The sequence below is a fragment of the Oncorhynchus mykiss genome, chromosome 22, assembly GCF_057628025.1.
Source record: "Oncorhynchus mykiss isolate SJ-2025 chromosome 22, ASM5762802v1, whole genome shotgun sequence".
NCBI lineage: Eukaryota > Metazoa > Chordata > Actinopteri > Salmoniformes > Salmonidae > Oncorhynchus > Oncorhynchus mykiss.
This window is the reverse complement of record NC_143043.1, coordinates 21,638,815-21,662,651: the sequence shown is the minus strand read 5'-3', so window position 1 is coordinate 21,662,651 and position 23,837 is coordinate 21,638,815. Positions and strand designations below refer to the sequence as shown.

The window sequence follows — 23,837 nt, the reverse complement described above, 5'->3', positions numbered from 1 at the left end:
GGAAAATTCCAGAAAATGATGTCATGGCTTTAGAAGCTTCTGATAGGCTAATTGACATGTTTACAGGCCTCCAGGGCCATATCCACCGTTCCTCATTGAGTTCCCTGAATTCCTATCGGACCATGTAGTCATAGCAGATAATATTCAAATTTTTGGTGACTTTAATATTCACATGGAAAAGTCCACAGACCCACTCCAAAAGGCTTTCGGAGCCATCATCGACTCAGTGGGTTTTGTCCAACATATCTCTGGACCCACTCACTGTCACAGTCATACTCTGGACCTAGTTTTGTCCCACGGAATAAATGTTGTGGATCTTAATGTTTTTCCCTCATAATCCTGGACTATCGGACCACCATTTTATTACGTTTGCAACAAATAATCTGCTCAGACCCCAACCAAGGAGCATCAAAAGTCGTGCTATAAATTCACAGACAACACAAAGATTCCTTGATGCCCTTCCAGACTCCCTCTGCCTACCCAAGGATGTCAGAGGACAAAAATCAGTTAACCACCTAACTGAGGAACTCAATTTAACCTTGCGCAATACCCTAGATGCAGTTGCACCCCAAAAACATTTCTCATAAGAAACTAACTCCCTGGTATACAGAAAATACCAGAGCTCTGAAGCAAGCTTCCAGAAAATTGGAACGGAAATGGCGCCACACCAAACTGGAAGTCGTCCGACTAGCTTGGAAAGACAGTACCGTGTAGTATCGAAGAGCCCTTACTGCTGCTCGATCGTCCTATTTTTCCAATTTAATTGAGGAAAATAAGAACAATCTGAAATGTCTTTTTGATACTGTCACAAAGCTAACTAAAAAGCAGCATTCCCCAAGTGAGGATGGCTTTCACTTCAGCAGTAATGAATTCATGAACTTCTGTGAGGAAAAGATCATGATTATTAGACAGCAAATTACGGACTCCTCTTTAAATCTAGGTATTCCTTCAAAGCTCAGTTGTCCTGAGTCTGCACAACTCTGCCAGGATCTAGGATCAAGAGAGACACTCAAGTGTTTTAGTAGTATATCTCTTGACACAATGATAAAAATAATCATGGCCTCTAAACCTTCAAGCTGTATACTGGACCCTATTCCAACTAAACTACTGAAAGAGCTGCTTCTTGTGCTTGGCCCTCCTATGTTGAACATAATAAACGTCTCTCTATCCACCGGATGTGTACCAAACTCACTAAAAGTGGCAGTAATAAAGCCTCTCTTGAAAAAGCCAAACCTTGACCCAGAAAATATAAAAAAAATTTAAAAAAAATCGGCCTATATCGAATCTTCCATTCCTCTCAAGAATTTTAGGAAAGGCTGTTGCGCAGCAACTCACTGCCTTCCTTATGACAAACAATGTATACGAAATGCTTCAGTCTGGTTTTAGCACTGAGACTGCACTTATGAAGGTGGTAAATTACCTTTTAATGGCATCAGACCGAGGCTCTGCATCTCTCCTCGTGCTCCTAGACCTTAGTGCTGCTTTTGATACCATCGATCACCACATTCTTTTGGAGAGATTGGAAACCCAAATTGGTCTACACGGACAAGTTCTGGCCTGGATTAGATCTTATCTGTCGGAAAGACATTAGTTTGTCTCTGTGAATGGCTTGTCCTCTGACAAATCAACTGTAAATTTCACTATATATTTTACCTCTTGGGGATGTTATTCGAAAACATAATGTTAACTTTCACTGCTATGCGGATGGCACACAGCTGTACATTTCAATGAAACATGGTGAAGCCCCAAAATTGCCCTCGCTAGAAGCCTGTGTTTCAGACATAAGGAAGTGGATGGCTGCAAACTTTCTACTTTTAAACTCGGACAAAACAGAGATGCTTGTTCTAGGTCCCAAGAAACAAAGATCTGTTGAATCTGACAATTAATCTTAATGGTTGTACAGTCGTCTCAAATAAAACTGTGAAGGACCTCGGCGTTACTCTGGACACTGATCTCTCTTTTGACGAACATATCAAAACTGTTTCAAGGACAGCTTTTTTCCATCTACGTAACATTGCAAAAATCAGAAACTTTTGTCACTTCTAGGTTAGACTACTGCAATGCTCTACTTTCCGGCTACCTCGGATAAAGCACTAAATAAACTTCAGTTAGTGCTAAATAAGGCTGCTTGAATCCTGACTAGAACCAAAAAATTGGATCATATTACTCCAGTGCTAGCCTCACCAACACTGGCTTCCTGTCAAGGCAAGTGCTAATTTCAAGGTTTCACTGCTAACCTACAAAGCATTACATGGGCTTGCTCCTACCTATCTCTCTGATTTGGTCCTGCCATACATACCTACACGTATGCTACGGTCACAAGACGCAGGCCTCCTAATTGTCCCTAGTATTTCTTAAGCAAACAGCTGGAGGCAGGGCTTTCTCCTATAGAGCTCCATTTTTATGGAATGGTCTGCCTACCCATGTGAGAGACGCAAACTCGGTCTCAACCTTTAACTTTTTATGGCTGGAGGGGCAGTATTGAGTAGCTTGGATGAAAAGGTGCCCATTGTAAACGGCCAGCTCCTCAGTCTCAGTTGCTAATATATGCATATTATTATTAGTATTGGATAGAAAACACTAAAGTTTCCAAAACTGTCAAAATATTGCAGGGGAAACCCTGAGGAAAATCAAAACAGGAAGTGGCTTCTATTTTGAAAACTCCATGTTCCATAGCCTCCCTTTGCTGGATTTAAAGGGATATGAACCAGATTCCTTTTCCTATCGCTTCCTCAGGGTGTCAGTCTTCAGACATAGTTTCAGGCTTTTATTTTGAAAAATGAGCCAGAACGAAAACATTGCATCAAGTGGTCACATGAGTTTTGATCGCGCAACAGAGTTTGGATAGGTATTGCTTTTCCCTCTCCTACTGTGAAAGACATTTGCGGTTGATATATTATCGATTATATATTTTAAAAACAACCTGAGGATTGATTATAAAAAACATTTGACATGTTTCTGTGGACATTATGGAAACCATTTGGAATTTGTCTGCGTTGTTGTGAACGCTCTTTCCTGTGGATTTCTGAACATAACGCGACAAACAAACAGAGGTATTTTGGGTATAAAAATAATCTTTATGGAACAAAAGGAACATTTGTTGTGTAACTGGGAGTCTCGTGAGTGAAAACATCTGAAGATCAAAGGTAGACTATTAATTTGATTGCTTTTCTGATTTTCGTGACCAAGTTACCTGATGCTAAGTGTTCATAATGTTTTGTCTAGTGATCGATAAACTTACACAAACGCTTGGATTGCTTTCGCTGTAAAGCATCATTTCAAAATCTGAGACGACAGGTGGATTAACAGGTATGCTCCCTCGAATTCTGCCATTTCGCTTATCTCTCCCATAGGACCTGAGCCCAACGAACATGCCTCAGGACTACCTGGCCTGACAACTCCGCTGTCCTCATCCCCAGTCCATCTGGTTTGCTGCTGATCCAGTTTCTGCTGTTCTGCCTGCACCTGTTCACCAGACGTGCTACCTTGTCCGGGACCTGCTGTTTCGACAACCTCCCTCTCTCTCGCTCTACTGCACCTGCTGCCTCGGCCTCTGAATGCTTAGTTATGAAAAGCCAACTGACATTCACTGCTGAGGTACTGACCTGTTGCACCCTTAAACACTGTGCTTATTATTTGACCCTGCTTTTACTTCATCTTGAAGAACAATTTTGCCTTAATGGCCATGTACAGTGCATTCGGAAAGTATTCAGACCCCTTCCCCTTTTCCACATTTTGTTAAGTTATTACATTTTACAAATGTATTGTTCTAATACGCCCACAAGCCTCACAAGACTCGTCTGAAGTTCCCCGGTACCAGTTAAAAAATGTAGACATGGAGATATTTTAGTTTAGTGCCTATGGGGATAAATACATGGTAAAATGTTTTTAAATAACAGTTTCCTTATCTTATGTTTAGGGTAGGGGTTAACGTTAGGTTTAGGGTAGTGACGTCCCAAGGATCCCGGATAACACTGACCCTAGCAAAACAGTCTTGTAGCCTCGCTTCTGCTTCATCAAACCAATTCCGTATTGATCGTGTCACTGGTACTTCCTGTTTGAGCTTTAGTTTGTAATCAGGAAGCAGGAGAATAGAGTCGTGGTCAGACATGGCCAAAGGGAGGACGAAGGAAGGCCTTGTGTGCGTTTCTGTGGCTAGAATAAAAGTGGTCTAAAGTCTGTGCCCCTAGTGGCACAGGAGACGTGTTGGTAAAAGTTAGGTAGAATGGTTTTAAGGTCTGCCCGCGTTAATGTCTCCGCCCACCAGAAACGCTGCCTCTGGTCTAGTGGTTTCTTGTTTGTTTTTGCCCCCATACAGTTTGTTGAGTGTCAGAGTTGTGGGGTTGTGGAGGGATGTAGACAGCCATGATAATTACAGATGAAAACTCTCTTGGTAGATAAAAGGGTCTGCAGCTTACCATGAGGTATTCTATATCAGGTGAGTAAAAGCTAGAGATTTCCTTCACACTGGAAGCAGTGCACCAGTTGTTTATGAAGAGGCACACCTCTTCCCCTTTGGACTTGCCCAAGGCTGCCTTCATCCGATCGTGCCGCTGCATGGAGAAACCACTGAGTTCTATGTACATAGTCATCCAGTCACGTTTCACTCAAGTCTCTCTGATATGAGCTTCTTCACGAGTCTCCTCCATCTTATTCTCGAGTGACTGGACATTTGCCAATAGTGTGCCAGTCGGTTTTCTCTTCGTCTCAATCTCACCAGGATGCCGGCTCGTCTACCGTGTCCACACCCTCTGTGTTTTGGTAGCCCATGAAACAAAGGAATGGGGTCCGGTATGAACAAGGGAACAGCGGAGTCAGAATTGTAGTCAGATTTGAAGTCAAAATCGAGATTAGTAACTGTCAATCTGATGTAAAGTAGTGTGTGTGTGGCGGTCATATGTGTTACAAGTATGAACGTTGACCAAAAAAAGTTAAAACCAACACAAAAAAGTCGATAAATAGCAAAGTTGGGTTGGAACTCTTAAGATGTCGCCCTTCTCTGTTGGCGCCATCTTTCCATCAGAGTCCATGTAACTTTAAAACACATGTAATCAGTTACTCCAACCCTGTGTGCTACTATTATGAGGCAAAACCCTTGCCTGTGAACAAATATTTGGGTTGATCCCATCAGAATCACATGAGACACAAAACATAGGTTTCTCTATTGCATCAAGATGATATGAAACTCAGCTATTCTGTAGGATAGAACATAGCACAACTTAAGTTCTAAGAGACCTCGGAGACAACAACCACTGTGACCATTATAATACCAGCACTCATTTTCCTATGACCAGAAATGCGAGCAATGTTACATTACTGTTAAAAATCTGATATTGCTACTACCGTTGGCAATCGCTCCATCCTGGCTACCTAGTCTCACATTCACACCCACCTGCTGGGATTGGCAACAAAAATACTTGGAAATTCTTCCCTCTCTAAAGGGCAGCCATTATCTTCACCTGCACACTGTGGTACAAACCCACTGTGAGGGCACAGTGCCTGGCAAAATGCCAAACTCAACTAAGGTGACCCATACCGGCACTAAAAACAACCAGGATTTGGAGAAGGCCTTTTGCACTTTTCAACCGCAAAAAAGAATAAGGTCACACCAACTGAAGACAAGGGGGATGGGGAGTAGTTTGCTTTAGCTTTCACAGCCATTCAAGGTATTTGAGACTGTTCAGTACCATCGAACACCAAACACTATTAATAGTGAACATATACATATTACAATGCAGAGAAACTGTGTGGATGTCATATGAAAAACAGAAATATACCCGTACACAAACACTGACTGAAAATCAAAACATTGAAAAGCTAATAAAAATGGTAAATCAAGTTGTCTGAATCTTGATGGGAATTCCCCCCCTCCATATTTAAAGCATTGATGGCAAGGGATTACGACTAATGATAATGGGATGGATTTATCAACGTTAACCCCCCAGAGGGAATTCGGTCCCAAGTCTGCACCTAGACAAGTTACTTGAAAATGTTGAACACTGAAAACCCACTTCCATACAAAGTAATGCGGAACCATGAATAACTTTAAATATGTTGCATATGATGGAAGCATTTTCGGGGGAAATGTTATCTTTTTTCTCTCTCATCCACTGCTAAAATAATACTGACACAGCAACTCTGTCAGAAATAATTTAACATAATCCTGTAACTCCAGCTCTTATGTTTGACATTTCTAAATTATTTGTGAACTATGACATTAATGACATCCAATGAGCCCAACCTTTGTTAAATTGAATTGCACAATCCTTCAGACCTTTAAACAGCTTGAATCAAGGAATAATAAAAGGCCCATTTTCTAACAGAAGGAAAGGGTGGGCTGTAAAATGCAGTTTTATGTACCAGCGAGAGAAGGTAAGTAAGATGAAAGGATAGGACCAGGAAAACAAGAAAACAGTGAAGTCATCGAATAGGTAAAAAAATCCATTTAAAACAACAACCTTGAATCCTTTTTAACAAGTCAACAAACTTTCACTGGGTCCAACTGCATCACCAGGACCAGGGAAATGCTGACCAATATATTTTACAAAAAATGTTAATTGTATATTTCGTCTCTCAGTGTTTCAAAATGTTATTTCAATTCGCATGAGGCTCAATGCATCTCCCCGGAGAAAGCATTTGAGCCAGTGAAACATCACCCCTCTGTCTGTATGTGTAGGCCATCGATCTGATGCTCTCTGGTCAAAAAGAGTATGGCATTGTTGGTGCCGTAGCATTGAATGCAACGGAAGCCAGCAAGAATTTGGCCTCCCTTAATAATAAAAAAATAATAATAATAGCCAATCAGCATTCAGCTAAACTGAGTGAGCTCAACTGTGAATGGTCCTGGTAAACCAAAAAAGTGTCAATAGATGCCAGTTTGGATTTTGCTTCCCTCCACTCCAGAAATTGCCAAGAAACTGAAGATCTCGTAGAACGCTGTGTCCGACTCCCTTCACAGAACAGCGCAAACTGTCTCTAACCAGAATAGAAAGAGGAGTGGGAGGCCCCGATGTCCTCTTGCTCAGTTGTACAAGTACATTAGTGTCTAGTTTGAGAAACAGACGCCTCACAAGTCCTCAACGGGCAGCTTCATTAAATAATACCCGCAAAACACCAGTCTCAGCGTCAACAGTGAAGAGTCAAATCCGGGATGCTGGCCTTCTAGGCAGAGTTCCTCTGTCCAGTGTCTGTTCTTTTGCCCATCTTAATCTTTTATTTTTATTGGCCAGTCTGAAATATGGCTTTTTCTTTGCAACTCTGCCTAGAAGGCCAGCATTCCGGAGACAACTCTTCACTGTTGGCGTTAAGACTGGTGTTTTGCGGGTACTATATAATGAAGCTGCCAGTTGAGGACTTGTGAGGCGTCTGTTTCTCAAACGAGACACTAATGTACTTGTTCTCTTGCTCAGTTGTGCACCGGGGCCTCCCGCTCTTTCTATTCTGGTTAGAGCCAGTTTACACTGTTCTGTGAAGAGGGGGGAAAAAAAGTTATAGTCATTTACAACAGTAACAATGTAACATTGTATTTCTCATCAATTTGATGTTATTTTAATTGACCATTTTGCTTTCTTTCAAAAACAAGGACATTTCTAAGTGACCCTTTTGAATGGTAGTGTATATAGTCTTAATTCATTCCTACTTAGATGTGTGTGTATTGTGTATATATGTTGAGTCATTTGTTCGATACTACTTAGATATTACTGCACTGTGGGAGCTAGAAGCACAAGCATTTCACTACAACAGCAACATCTGCTAATCACACGTATCCCCCCCAAAATTGATTTAATTTATCTGGCGAGTTTCTCCCATTCTTCTCTGCAGAACCTCTCAAGCTATGTCAGGTTGGATGGGAAGCGTCGCTGCACAGCTATTTTCAGGTCTCTCCAGAGATGTTCGATCGGGGTCAAGTCTGAGCACTGGCTGGGCCCCTCAAGGACATTCAGCCACTCCTGCGTCGTCTTGGCTGTGTGCTTAGAGCAATTGTCCTGTTGGAAGGTGAACCTTTACCCTAGTCGGAGGTCCTGAGCGTACTCTGAAGCAGGTTTTCATCAAGGATCTCTCTGTACTTTGGTCAGGATCGAGGGAAAGATTAAGAGAGCAGTCTCCCAGTCCCTGAAAAACATCCCCACAGAATGACGCTGTCACCACCATGCTTCAAAGTAGGGATCGAGCCAGGTTTCCTCCAGACGTGACGCTTGGCATTCAGGCTTTGGCAGAAAATCTCATTTTTCCTGGTCAGAGTCCTTCAGGTGCCTTTCGGCAAACGCCAAGTGAGCTGTCATGTGCCTTTTACTGAGGAGTAGCTTACGTCTGGCCACTCTACCATAAAGACCTGATTGGTGGAGTGCTGCAGAGATGGTTGTCCTTCTGGAAGGTTATCCCATCTCCACAGAGGAACTGTGGAGCTCTGTCAGACTGACCTTTCTCCCCCGATTGCTCAGTTTGGCCAGGTGGCCAGCTCTAGGAAGCGTCTTAGTGGTTCCAAAAATCTTCCATTTAAGAATGATGGAGGCTACTGTGTTCTTGGGGACCTTCAATACTGCAGACATTTTTTGGTACCCTTTCCCAGATCTGTGCCGACACAATACTGTCTCGGAGCTCTATAGACAATTCCTTCCTTGTGGCTTGGTTTTTGCCCTGACATTCTCTGTTAACTGTGGGACCTGACAAAAAATCCCTGTCTTAGGTCAGTTAGGATCACCACTTAATTTTAAGAATGTGAAATGTCAGAATAATAGTGGAGAGAAGGATCTATTTCAGCTTTTCTTTTTTCATCACATTTCCAGTGGGTCAGAAGTTTACATATACTCAATTAGTATTTGGTAGCATTGCCTTTAAATTGGGTCGAATGTTTCAGGTAGCCTTCCACAAGCTTCCAAAAAATGGGGTGTTTTTTGGCCCATTCCTCCTGACAGAGCTGGTGTAACTGAGTCAGGTTTGTAGGCCTCTTTGCTCGCAAAGGTTTTCAGTTCTGCCCACAAATTTTCCATAGGATTGAGGTCAGGGCTTTGTGATGGCCACTCCAATACATTGACTTTGTTGTCCTTAAGCCATTTTGCCACAACTTTGGAAGTACAGTGCCTTGCGAAAGTATTCGGCCCCCTTGAACTTTGCGACCTTTTGCCACATTTCAGGCTTCAAACATAAAGATATAAAACTGTATTTTTTTGTGAAGAATCAACAACAAGTGGGACACAATCATGAAGTGGAACGACATTTATTGGATATTTCAAACTTTTTTAACAAATCAAAAACTGAAAAATTGGGCGTGCAAAATTATTCAGCCCCTTTACTTTCAGTGCAGCAAACTCTCCAGAAGTTCAGTGAGGATCTCTGAATGATCCAATGTTGACCTAAATGACTAATGATGATAAATACAATCCACCTGTGTGTAATCAAGTCTCCGTATAAATGCACCTGCACTGTGATAGTCTCAGAGGTCCGTTAAAAGCGCAGAGAGCATCATGAAGAACAAGGAACACACCAGGCAGGTCCGAGATACTGTTGTGAAGAAGTTTAAAGCCGGATTTGGTTACAAAAAGATTTCCCAAGCTTTAAACATCCCAAGGAGCACTGTGCAAGCGATAATATTGAAATGGAAGGAGTATCAGACCACTGCAAATCTACCAAGACCTGGCCGTCCCTCTAAACTTTCAGCTCATACAAGGAGAAGACTGATCAGAGATGCAGCCAAGAGGCCCATGATCACTCTGGATGAACTGCAGAGATCTACAGCTGAGGTGGGAGACTCTGTCCATAGGACAACAATCAGTCGTATATTGCACAAATCTGGCCTTTATGGAAGAGTGGCAAGAAGAAAGCCATTTCTTAAAGATATCCATAAAAAGTGTTGTTTAAAGTTTGCCACAAGCCACCTGGGAGACACACCAAACATGTGGAAGAAGGTGCTCTGGTCAGATGAAACCAAAATTGAACTTTTTGGCAACAATGCAAAACGTTATGTTTGGCGTAAAAGCAACACAGCTCATCACCCTGAACACACCATACCCACTGTCAAACATGGTGGTGGCAGCAGAATGGTTTGGGCCTGCTTTTCTTCAGCAGGGACAGGGAAGATGGTTAAAATTGATGGGAAGATGGATGGAGCCAAATACAGGACCATTCTGGAAGAAAACCTGATGGAGTCTGCAAAAGACCTGAGACTGGGACGGAGATTTGTCTTCCAACAAGACAATGATCCAAAACATAAAGCAAAATCTACAATGGAATGGTTCAAAAATAAACATATCCAGGTGTTAGAATGGCCAAGTCAAAGTCCAGACCTGAATCCAATCGAGAATCTGTGGAAAGAACTGAAAACTGCTGTTCACAAATGCTCTCCATCCAACCTCACTGAGCTCAAGCTGTTTTGCAAGGAGGAATGGGAAAAAATGTCAGTCTCTCGATGTGCAAAACTGATAGAGACATACCCCAAGCGATTTACAGCTGTAATCGCAGCTCATGATGCCATCTATTCTGTGAAGTGCACCAGTCCCGCCTGCAGCAAAGAACCTCACAACATGCTGCTGCCACCTCTGTGCTTCACGATTGGGATGGTGTTCTTCGGCTCTCCGTTTTCCAAACATAACGATGGTCATTATGGCCAAACAGCTCTATTTTTGTTTCATCAGACCAGAGGACAATTCTCCAAAAAGTATGATCTTTGTCCCCATGTGCAGTTGCGAACCATAGTCCGGCTTTTATATGGCAGTTTTGGTGCAGTGGCTTCTTCCTTGCTGAGCGGCCTTTCAAGTCATGTCGATATAGGACTCGTTTTACTGTGGATATACATACTTTTGAACCTGCTTCCTCCAGCATCTTCAGAAGGTGCTTTGCTGTTGTTCTGGGAATGATTTACACTTTTTGCACCAAAGTACGTTCATGTCTTGGAGACAGAATGCGTCTCCTTCCTGAGCGGTATGACGGCTGCGTGGTCCCATGGTGTTTATACTTGCGTATTATTGTTTGAACAGATGAACGTGGTACCTTCATGCGTTTGGTATTTGCTCCCAAGGATGAACCAGACTGAACCAGGTCTACAGTCTTTTTTTCTAAGGTCTTGGCTGATTTCTTTTGATTTCCCCATGATGTCAAGCAAAGAGGCACTGAGTTTGAAGGTAGGCCTTGAAATACATCTACAGGTACACCTCCAATTGACTCAAATTATGTCAATTAGCCTATCAGAAGCTTCTAAAGCCATGACATAATTTTCTGTCATTTCCAAGCTGTTTAAAGGCACCGTCAACTTAGTGTATGTAAGCGTCTGACCCACTGGAATTGTGAAACAGTGAAATAATCTGTCTTAAGAATTGTTGGAAAAATTACTTGTCATGCACAAAGTAAATGTTCCTAATCGACTTGCCAAAACTATAGTTTGTTAACAAGAAATTTGTGGAGTGGTCGAAAAACGAGTTAATGACTCCAACCTACGTGTATGTAAACTTCCGACTTAAACTTTGGACAGGTGTGTGCCTTTCCAAATCATGTCCAATCAATTGAATTTACCACAGGTGGACTCCAATCAAGTTGTAGAAACAACAAGGATGACCAATGGAAACAGTATACACCGGAGTTCAATTTCAAGACAAAAAAAATCTAAAAACACGTTTTTCGCTTTGTCATTATTGGGTATTGTTGGAAGACTGATGTGGAAAATGTTTTATTTAATACGTTTTAGAATAAGGCTGTAACGTAACAAAATGTGGAAAAAGTTTCAGAATGCACTGAAAATTCATACATTGTGCCCCTGGCCTGAGAGGAAGGAAGTTCAATATGGAGCTAGATGTAGAAGGCTAATGTTGAAGAAGGCTAGCTAATGTTAATGAAGTTAGGCTAGCGAGCAAGCATTTTAGCCAGGTAGCCTAGGATATCAAAAAATAAAAGTGTGTATTGTATGACAGTTATATATACACCTTTTCATCAACATGAAAGAGAGGATGGCATTGGCGTTTCTCTACTAGTAGGGTGAGTCAACATGTTTTTTTTTAACTTGCACACACACTGAGAAATCAGAACCATGGTCAGCTATATAATATTTAGCTTACATTATTTGGAATAAATTGTGTTTTGTATCTTTTAGTTGTCACTGTATTTAGATTAAGCATAGGCGATTTGATAATGTTGAAGTTGAAATGGTGCTGGAATAGTGGAGGCAGCTCCTGTTTTCTTTGCAAATAGTTGCGTCTAAAATGTCAGAAAAATGAACTTACTTGACCATGCTGTAGGTAATTTAACTGTTTGTTACATGCAATATGCTTTGTGGACTTCACTAGACAGAGATTTCTCTCAGGTTGTGATGAAACAAAGGTGTGGTTGAATTTCTTCTGCCACGGTCTTCTTATTGTCTCAGCCTTAGGCCTATATATCACGGTCACAAGGCATATGAACTAACAGGTTACAGCACACACACAACGCAATTATCACAACACAAGGTTGTAATATGTCATTTATTTCCTGGCTTGCCAATGATTTTAGCCACACACCGCTAATGCAAGCAACAGGTGTCCCTCAGGGCTCAGTGCTGGGTCCCCTGTATTGTTGTGAATGTTTTACATTTGTCTTTTTCAACTCAAGATGACATGTTCTACTTGTTGTAACTAGGGGGCACTAATTTCATTTTTGGAAAAATAACATTCCCAAAGTAAACGGGCTATTTTGTCAGGACAAGATGCTAGAATATGCATATAATTGACAGCTTAGGATAGAAAACACTAAAGTTTCCAAAACTGTAAAAATATTGTCTGAGTATAACGGAACTGATATTGCAGGCGAAAGCCTGAGAAAAATCCAATCAGGAAGTGACTCATGTTTTGAAAGCTCTACGTTCCAGAGCGTCCCTATTGAGCAGTGAATGGGCTATCAACCAGATTCCTTTTTCTACGTATTCCCCAAGGTGTCTACAGCATTTTGATGTAGTTTCACGCCTTTATGTTGAAGATTGAGCGTAAGCGACTGACTACATTGCGTAAGTGTCCGGCTGAGGGCTCTCAGAGTAGTTCTTGCGTAATAGACAGAGGTAGCTATTTTTCCTCCCGGTCTTACTGAAAATACAGTTGTCGCGGTGGATATATTATCGAATAGATATTTGAAAAACACCTTGAGGATTGATTATAAACTACGATTGCCATGTTTCTGTCGATATTGTGGAGCTAATTTGGAATATTTTTCGGCGTTGTCGTGACCGCAATATCCGGTCGAATTCTCAGCCAAACATGAAGAACTAACGAAGTTATTTTGGCTACAAAAATAATATTTTTGGAAAAAAGGAACATTTGCTATCTAACTGGGAGTCTTGTGAGTGAAAACATCCGAAGCTCATCAAAGGTAAACGATTTAATTTGATTGCTTTTCTGATTCGTGACCAGGTTGCCTGCTGCTAGCTAGGCATAATGATAAACTCACACAAATGTTTGTCTTGCTTTGGCTGTAAAGCATAATTTCAAAATCTGAGATGACAGGGTGATTAACAAAAGGCTAAGCTGTGTTTCACTATAATTTCATGAATATGAATATTTTCTAGAAAATCTTTGTCTGTTTTTTGTCCGTTGCGTTATGCTAATTACTGTAGTTGATGACAAAGCTCCCGGATCCGGGATGGGTAGTTACAAGAAGTTAAATTTGGCTATTTGTCAACTAACCAACCAATGATGAAAATCTATTTAATTCATATTCTACCCTACCTGGAGTGAGTGTGATTTGAAACCCGTTGGCCACAAGCCTGGGATCAGAGAAGATGGCCATTCCTCTCAGCTCAGGACTTCCCTTCTCCATTGTACAGAGAGACTGAGTATACTCAGCACCCCCTAGGATACTAAAAAAAGACAAGCACATATTGCATTAACAAAGGACAACAAATCTATACCTGGTACCACATGGGACAATGATCCAAAAAGTAATCATGTACACTGTACAAAAATATAAATGCAACATGTAAAGTGTTGGTCCCATGTTTCAGGAGCTGGAACAAAAGATGCCAAAAATGTTTCATATGCACAGAATGCTTATTTTGCTAAAATTTTGTGCACAAATTTGTTTACATCCCTGTTAGTGAGCATTTATCCTTTACCAAGATAACCTTGTGCTGGGGACAATACAAATCTACAAACAAATGTGCAGTTCTGTCACAACACAATTCCACAGATGTCTTAAGTTGAGGAAGCATGCAATTGGCATGCTGACTGCAGGAATGTCCACCAGAGCTGTTGCCAGATAATTGAATGTTAATTTCTCTACCATAAGCCAATGTCTCTTCAGAGAATTTGGAAGTACATCTAACCAACCTCACAACACGTGTAACCATGCCAGCCCACACCCGGGCTCTCTTTACCTGCAGGATGCTGAGAAGTATTTCTGTCTGTAATGAAGCCCTTTTGTGGGGGAAAACTCATTCTGGTTGGCTGAGCCTAGCTCCCCAGTGGTGTGACTGGCTCCCAAGTGGGTGGGCCAGTGCCCTTCCAGGCCATGCCCCTGCCCAGTCATGTTTAATTCATAGATTAGGACATTAATTCATTTATTTCAATTGACTGATTTCCTTACATGAACTGTAACTCAGTAAAATCTTAGAAATTGTTGCATGTTGCGTTTATATTTTTTGTTCAGTATATTTATAAAATTACAATTCTACCCAGTAATTTATAAGTACTGTATAGCAGGTACCAGATAATACCAGATAGTGTTACATAATGACTAGATTATATAATGCTTTATGAAATCACTGAATTTATGAGCGAAGAACAAGATTGGGTCAATGTTCACATTTCACTGTTGGGTAACGTATCACTCAGATTTCTCACCTATCTGTTAACTGTATCGGGTTCTGCAGGCTCGCTGCTGGAAGTATATTATTCTCCAGAAGTCTCTTAAACAGCAAGGCCTCCTCCACCCGAAATGGATTTAACAACATGAGCTTTCTACCACATAAAACGACCCAGGCGCTTTGAGAGGCCAAGCGGTTTACAAGCCGGAGGCCCTGAGGTCTTGGGTTGCTCTGGAACGAGAGGCGATGAAGCCGCTGCCTGAGGGTAACCACACTGAACGGTAGTGGTTGTGAGGGCTTTGGCCCAGGGCTCCTCTTTTTCCGGGGCTGGGAAAAGAAGAGCTGGTCTAGGACCGGCTGGTTAGAAGGCAGGACCTTGCGTTTCTGGCCCTGGGGCCGACTCAGCGGGGAGACCAGACAGAGCCTCCTCTCGGGCACTCTCACATCTCGATCAGAGGCCAGCTTGGTCTGGAGGTCATAGCGTTCCAGGTGTTTCTTTGCTTTATCCTCATACCTGCAAGGACCAGAAACCAATTAATATACAATTTTTAAATTTGCTTATCATCTCCAACATAACACGAAGGTATCTCACTCAAGGTCTCTAAGAATGTAGCAACAGACATAATTGCATTTTAGTGGTTTATTTGAAAACGCCAACTTTTCAAATACTCGAGGTAGTCGAATATAGTTGATATAGTGTTTCAACTAAAACTATTTTGACATTCAAATACAGATCTAAGAAAAACAATTTAGTATTTTGAATAACTCTCAGAAAACCAAATAATATTTGGAGGTATTTGAATATATGCAAGTTATTTGAAAATAAAAAATATATATTTTATGGCTGCCAAATATTTGATGAAGAACCAAAAACTACAACAGTTTAATTAGTCTAAATACTGCATATTATCATAAGCACATGGTTTGGAGGGCTCTTCGAGATGATTCTTAGTATACCCATATCGACGGGTTGGCAGACAGAATCACGAAAATGAAGCAAGCGCATCAATGTGGCCGGAAGGCGTGGGTTATGATTCTTAACTGACAGATGGCTAGCAACAATGACAAGAAGCTGCCATTGAGACGGTCTGGCTTTGAGGTCTTGATTGATGTCATGTCTATGCTAATATTGCTAAAATTAGCTAGCTACCTAAGCAACAACTCTACCCTTACTAAAAAAGCTAGGCCAATTGTGCGTCGCCCCATGGACCTCCCGGTCGCGGCCGGTTACGACAGAGCCTGGGCGCGAACCCAGGGACTCTGATGGCACAGCTGGCGCTGCAGTACAGCGCCCTTAACCACTGCGCCACCCGGGAGGCATAAAACTGTATTTTTTTGTGAAGAATCAACAACAAGTGGGACACAATCATGAAGTGGAACGACATTTATTGGATATTTCAAACTTTTTTAACAAATCAAAAACGGAAAAATTGGGCGTGCAAAATTATTCAGCCCCCTTAAGTTAATACTTTGTAGCGCCACCTTTTGCTGCGATTACAGCTGTAAGTCGCTTGGGGTATGTCTATCAGTTTTTCACATCGAGAGACTGAATTTTTTTCCCATTCCTCCTTGCAAAACAGCTCGAGCTCAGTGAGGTTGGATGGAGAGCATTTGTGAACAGCAGTTTTCAGTTCTTTCCACAGATTCTCGATTGGATTCAGGTCTGGACTTTGACTTGGCCATTCTAACACCTGGATATGTTTATTTTTGAACCATTCCATTGTAGATTTTGCTTTATGTTTTGGATCATTGTCTTGTTGGAAGACAAATCTCCGTCCCAGTCTCAGGTCTTTTGCAGACCCCATCAGGTTTTCTTCCAGAATGGTCCTGTATTTGGCTCCATCCATCTTCCCATCAATTTTAACCATCTTCCCTGTCCCTGCTGAAGAAAAGCAGGCCCAAACCATGATGCTGCCACCACCATGTTTGACAGTGGGGATGGTGTGTTCAGGGTGATGAGCCGTGTTGCTTTTACGCCAAACATAACGTTTTGCATTGATGCCAAAAAGTTCAATTTTGGTTTCATCTGACCAGAGCACCTTCTTCCACATGTTTGGTGTCTCCCAGGTGGCTTGTGGCAAACTTTAACCGACACTTTTTATGGATATCTTTAAGAAATGGCTTTCTTCTTGCCACTCTTCCACAAAGGCCAGATTTGTGCAATATACGACTGATTGTTGTCCTATGGACAGAGTCTCCCACCTCAGCTGTAGATCTCTGCAGTTCATCCAGAGTGATCATGGGCCTCTTGGCTGCATCTCTGATCAGTCTTCTCCTTGTATGAGCTGAAAGTTTAGAGGGACGGCCAGGTCTTGGTAGATTTGCAGTGGTCTGATACTCCTTCCATTTCAATATTATCGCTTGCACAGTGCTCCTTGGGATGTTTAAAGCTTGGGAAATCTTTTTGTATCCAAATCCGGCTTTAAACTTCTTCACAACAGTATCTCGGACCTGCCTGGTGTGTTCCTTGTTCTTCATGATGCTCTCTGCGCTTTTAACGGACCTCTGAGACTATCACAGTGCAGGTGAATTTATACGGAGACTTTATTACACACAGGTGGATTGTATTTATCATCATTAGTCATTTAGGTCAACATTGGATCATTCAGAGATCCTCACTGAACGTCTGGAGAGAGTTTGCTGCACTGAAAGTAAAGGGGCTGAATAATTTTGCACGCCCAATTTTTCAGTTTTTGATTTGTTAAAAAAGTTTGAAATATCCAATAAATGTCGTTCCACTTCATGATTGTGTCCCACTTGTTGTTGATTCTTCACAAAAAAATATGAAATGTGGCAAAAGGTCGCAAAGTTCAAGGGGGCCGAATACTTTCGCAAGGCACTGTATATAAAGAAATGTCAATAAAAAAAAAGATCAAACTAAATTAAGTGCAGCTAGTTTGCAGTCTTTCCAGCTTCAGTTTGAAGTAATTGCGTTAGCTGTGTTGTAACCCTCTGAACAACAGCGTCCTGACAATTGAGCACATTTTGCCACTATGCCATGATTCCAAATAAATGTCACTAGAAAACAGCTTAAACAAATGCAAATTTGTGTCGGGACTATATCTTGTGGAAGGATGAAATAGTTTGAATAAATTAATCAAAATAAAGTTTAATGAAAATATGTCAATCATTATTTGAATATGTTGGTAACCCATTGTATTAAAGATATAATGCCCTCAAAGTGGGTGTATATATATATAACACACACATATAGATATGTAACTCGTTTCAGGAAACTAGGCGTATGTCGCGCGTCAACAATGTTGCTCTCCACTTTCTGGAACACCGAGTTGAGATCAGTGGAATGCCCAGTTGAATTAAAGTATGATAGATAAGGAGGGAGAAAATTCTGGCGTTTGATTGCAATTGTGCAGAGGGAGTTGAATAGAGAACACACAAATAAAGGCTATTGTATAAAATACGTGTCTCCAGATTACATCTTCAAACTAAGGGCAACCTTGGCATCCGTGACAAAGGGAGAAGATAGTCTTGCAAACTACATTTTCAGATATTAAACTATTCTAATTTTGTCAGAAAATAATTTCAAGTTAGCTGGATCGCTAGCTAACGTTACAAATAATAATACTACACAGATCATAAATCTCAGTGCCATTTGCATTGCTAGTTATAGCCTAATGTTAGCTAGCTAACATTGAACCTGGTTGGTTAGCTACCTGCAGCTTCATGCAGGGTAGTAACATTATGAGTTGGGATTATGGTTCATTGTTTAACTAGTTACATGTCTAAACAAAAAGACTCCACTATGCAAGTAACCATTTCAATGGAATGTTCATGATGTCACTGCGACAACTGGCTATCTATCCCGAATTCAGAGCACTAATCTGTTGTTGCCAGCAGCACAGTTTGTCACCAACGCTCTGGATAACATAAAAACAGCCAAACCAGCTCTGAGAGGGCGAGGAAAATGGACAGAGTGAGCTGTTCTCACATGTGTCTGGAAGTAGCTAGCAAGGTAGCCAACGTTAACAGCAGTCAAGCACCCAAGCTAACTGGCTAGGTCAGAATGCTCGGATCAACCCTAATCCTCAGCCAGAGCGTACAGTGTGCGCTCTGAACGCTCCAAATCTAAATTTATGAATGGCAATCTGACAGTGCTCTGCGTTTACAAATGCAGAGAGCGCACTGACACTACAGATTTAATTTACTTTTCTCAGAAGTGAGGTTAATAAATCAAATCAAATCAAATCAAATTTTATTTGTCACATACACATGGTTAGCAGATGTTAATGCGAGTGTAGCGAAATGCTTGTGCTTCTAGTTCCGACAATGCAGTAATAACAAGTAATCTAACTAACAATTCCAAAACTACTGTCTTGTACACAGTGTAAGGGGATAAAGAATATGTACATAAGGATATATGAATGAGTGATGGTACAGAGCAGCATAGGCAAGATACAGTAGATGGTATCGGGTACAGTATGTACAAATGAGATGAGTATGTAAACAAAGTGGCATAGTATAGTATAAAGTGTATTACATAAGGATACCGTCGATGATATAGAGTACAGTATATACGTATGCATATGAGATGAATAATGTAGGGTAAGTAACATTTATATAAGGTAGCATTGTTTAAAGTGGCTAGTGATATATTTACATCATTTCCCATCAATTCCCATTATTAAAGTGGCTGGAGTTGAGTCAGTGTCAGTGTGTTGGCAGCAGCCACTCAGTGTTAGTGGTGGCTGTTTAACAGTCTGATGGCCTTGAGATAGAAGCTGTTTTTCAGTCTCTCGGTCCCAGCTTTGATGCACCTGTACTGACCTCGCCTTCTGGATGATAGCGGGGTGAACAGGCAGTGGCTCGGGTGGTTGATGTCCTTGATGATCTTTATGGCCTTCCTGTGACATCGGGTGGTGTAGGTGTCCTGGAGGGCAGGTAGTTTGCCCCCGGTGATGCGTTGTGCAGACCTCACTACCCTCTGGAGAGCCTTACGGTTGAGGGCGGTGCAGTTGCCATACCAGGCGGTGATACAGCCCGCCAGGATGCTCTCGATTGTGCATCTGTAGAAGTTTGTGAGTGCTTTTGGTGACAAGCCGAATTTCTTCAGCCTCCTGAGGTTGAAGAGGCGCTGCTGCGCCTTCTTCACGATGCTGTCTGTGTGAGTGGACCAATTCAGTTTGTCTGTGATGTGTATGCCGAGGAACTTAAAACTTGCTACCCTCTCCACTACTGTTCCATCGATGTGGATAGGGGGGTGTTCCCTCTGCTGTTTCCTGAAGTCCACAATCATCTCCTTAGTTTTGTTGACGTTGAGTGTGAGGTTGTTTTCCTGACACCACACTCCGAGGGCCCTCACCTCCTCCCTGTAGGCCGTCTCATCGTTGTTGGTAATCAAGCCTACCACTGTTGTGTCGTCCGCAAACTTGATGATTGAGTTGGAGGCGTGCGTGGCCACGCAGTCATGGGTGAACAGGGAGTACAGGAGAGGGCTCAGAACGCAACCTTGTGGGGCCCCAGTGTTGAGGATCAGCGGGGAGGAGATGTTGTTGCCTACCCTCACCACCTGGGGGCGGCCCGTCAGGAAGTCCAGTACCCAGTTGCACAGGGCGGGGTCGAGACCCAGGGTCTCGAGCTTGATGACGAGCTTGGAGGGTACTATGGTGTTGAATGCCGAGCTGTAGTCGATGAACAGCATTCTCACATAGGTATTCCTCTTGTCCAGATGGGTTAGGGCAGTGTGCAGTGTGGTTGAGATTGCATCGTCTGTGGACCTATTTGGGCGGTAAGCAAATTGGAGTGGGTCTAGGGTGTCAGGTAGGGTGGAGGTGATATGGTCCTTGACTAGTCTCTCAAAGCACTTCATGATGACGGATGTGAGTGCTACGGGGCGGTAGTCATTTAGCTCAGTTACCTTAGCTTTCTTGGGAACAGGAACAATGGTGGCCCTCTTGAAGCATGTGGGAACAGCAGACTGGTATAGGGATTGATTGAATATGTCCGTAAACACACCGGCCAGCTGGTCTGCGCATGCTCTGAGGGCGCGGCTGGGGATGCCATCTGGGCCTGCAGCCTTGCGAGGGTTAACACGTTTAAATGTCTTACTCACCTCGGCTGCAGTGAAGGAGAGACCGCTTGTTTTCGTTGCAGGCCGTGTCAGTGGCACTGTATTGTCCTCAAAGCGGGCAAAAAAGTTATTTAGTCTGCCTGGGAGCAAGACATCCTGGTCCGTGACTGGGCTGGGTTTCTTCCTGTAGTCCGTGATTGACTGTAGACCCTGCCACATGCCTCTTGTGTCTGAGCCGTTGAATTGAGATTCTACTTTGTCTCTGTACTGGCGCTTAGCTTGTTTGATAGCCTTGCGGAGGGAATAGCTGCACTGTTTGTATTCGGTCATGTTACCAGACACCTTGCCCTGATTAAAAGCAGTGGTTCGCGCTTTCAGTTTCACACGAATGCTGCCATCAATCCACGGTTTCTGGTTAGGGAATGTTTTAATCGTTGCTATGGGAACGACATCTTCAACGCACGTTCTAATGAACTCGCACACCGAATCAGCGTATTCGTCAATGTTGTTATCTGACGCAATACGAAACATCTCCCAGTCCACGTGATGGAAGCAGTCTTGGAGTGTGGAGTCAGCTTGGTCGGACCAGCGTTGGACAGACCTCAGCGTGGGAGCCTCTTGTTTTAGTTTCTGTCTGTAGGCAGGGATCAACAAAATGGAGTCGTGGTCAGCTTTTCCGAAAGGGGGGCGGGGCAGGGCCTTATATGCGTCGCGGAAGTTAGAGTAACAATGGTCCAAGGTCTTTCCTCCCCTGGTTGCGCAATCGATATGCTGATAAAATTTGGGGAGTCTTGTTTTCAGATTAGCCTTGTTAAAATCCCCAGCTACAATGAATGCAGCCTCCGGATAAATTGTTTCCAGTTTGCAGAGAGTTAAATAAAGTTCGTTCAGAGCCATCGATGTGTCTGCTTGGGGGGGGATATATACGGCTGTGATTATAATCGAAGAGAATTCTCTTGGTAGATAATGCGGTCTACATTTGATTGTGAGGAATTCTAAATCAGGTGAACAGAAGGATTTGAGTTCCTGTATGTTTCTTTCGTCGCACCATGTCACGTTAGTCATAAGGCATACGCCCCCGCCCCTCTTTTTACCAGAAAGATGTTTTTTCCTGTCTGCGCGATGCGTGGAGAAACCTGTTGGCTGCACCGCTTCGGATAGCGTCTCTCCAGTAAGCCACGTTTCCGTGAAGCAAAGAACGTTACAGTCTCTGATGTCCCTCTGGAATGCTACCCTTGCTCGGATTTCATCAACCTTGTTGTCAAGAGACTGGACATTGGCAAGAAGAATGCTAGGGAGTGGTGCGCGCTGTGCCCGTCTCCGGAGTCTGACCAGAAGACCGCCTCGTTTCCCTCTCTTTCGGAGTCGTTTTTTTGGGTCGCTGCATAGGATCCACTCCGTTGTCCTGTTTGTAAGGCAGAACACAGGATCCGCGTCGCGAAAAACATATTCTTGGTCGTACTGATGGTGAGTTGATGCTGATCTTATATTCAGTAGTTCTTCTCGACTGTATGTAATGAAACCTAAGATGACCTGGGGTACTAATGTAAGAAATAACACGTAAAAAAACAAAAAACTGCATAGTTTCCTAGGAACGCGAAGCGAGGCGGCCATCTCTGTCGGCGCCGGAAGTAACTAGCTACTGGTCAAAGGTTTTAGAACACCTACTCATTCAAGGGTTTCTATTTTTACTATTTCTACATTGTAGAATAATAGTGAAGACATCAAACGTATGAAATAACAAATATGGACTCATGTAGTACCCCCAAAAAAGAAAAAGTGTAAAACAAATCAAAATATATTTTATATTTGAGATTCTTCAAAATAGCCCCTTTGCCTTGACAGCTTTGCACACTCTTGGCATTCTCTCAACCAGCTTCATGAGGTAGTCACCTGGAATCCATTTCAATTAACAGGTGTGCCTTCTTAATTTAATTTGTGGAATTTCTTTCCTTCTTAATGCATTTGAGCCAATCAGTTGTGCTGTGACAAGGTAGGGGGGCATAGAGAAGACAGCTATTTGGTAAAACATTTTTAAAAAGTTAATATTACGTCAAGAACAGCTCAAATAAGCAAAGAGAAAGGACAGTCCATCAATACTTTAAGTCAATGTAGAACATTTCAAGAACTTTGAACGCTTCTTCAAGTGCAGTCGTAAAAACCATCAAGCGTGATGATGAAACTGGCTCTCATGAGCACCGTCTCAGGAATGGAAGACCCAGAGTTACCTCTGCTGCAGAGGAATAGTTCATTAAAGTTACCAGCCTCAGAAATTGCAGCCCAAATAAATGCTTCAGTTCAAGTAACAGACACATCAACATCAACTGTTCAGAGGAGACTGCGTGAATCAGGCCTTCATGGTTGAATTGCTGCAAAGAAAACACTACTAAAAGGACACCAATAAGAAGAGACTTGCTTGGACCGGTGGAAATCTGTCCTTTGGTCTGGAGTCCAAATTTGAGATTTTTGGTTCCAACCGCCGTGTCTTTGTGAGACGAGGTGTTTTGTGAACGGATGATTTCTGCATGTGTATTTCCCACCGTGAAGCATGGAGGTGGTGGTGTTATGGTGTGGGGGTGCTTTGCTGGTGACACTGTCTGATTTATTTAGAATTCAAGGCATACTTAACCAGCATGGCTACCACAGCATTTTGCAGCGATACACCATCCAATCTGGTTTGCGCTTAGTGGGACTATCATTTGTTTTTCAACAGGACAATGACCAACACACATCCAGGCTGTGTAAGAACTATTTGACCAAGGAGGACAGTGATGGAGTGCTGCATCAGATGATCTGGCCTCCACAATCCCCCGAACTCAACTAAATTGAAATGGTTTGGGATGAGTCAGACTGCAGTGTGAAGGAAAAGCAGCCAACAAGTGCTCAGCAACTCCTTCAAGACTGTTGGAAAAGCATTCCTCGTGAAGCTGGTTGAGAGAATGCCAAGAGCGTGCAAAGCTGTCATCAAGGCAAAGGTGGCTATTTTAAGAATCTCAAATAAACAAATCTAAATATATTTTATAACACTTTTGGTTACTATGTTTCCATATGTGT

General features: G+C 42.4%; 1 protein-coding gene across 3 annotated transcripts in view; it reads right to left on the bottom strand.

Annotated features, from left to right (window-relative positions):
• pms1 (PMS1 homolog 1, mismatch repair system component) overlaps nucleotides 1-23,837 on the bottom strand; it is a 64,498-nt gene that overhangs the window by 5,817 nt on the left and 34,844 nt on the right. For all 3 annotated transcript variants that reach the window (XM_021579221.3, XM_021579222.3, XM_036958929.2), the window contains exons 10-11: nucleotides 14,793-15,269; nucleotides 13,680-13,810 (exon numbers count right to left, since the gene is read on the bottom strand). In XM_021579221.3, the coding sequence (XP_021434896.3) occupies nucleotides 13,680-13,810; nucleotides 14,793-15,269 (608 nt within the window). The remainder of the gene's footprint in view (nucleotides 1-13,679; nucleotides 13,811-14,792; nucleotides 15,270-23,837) is intronic.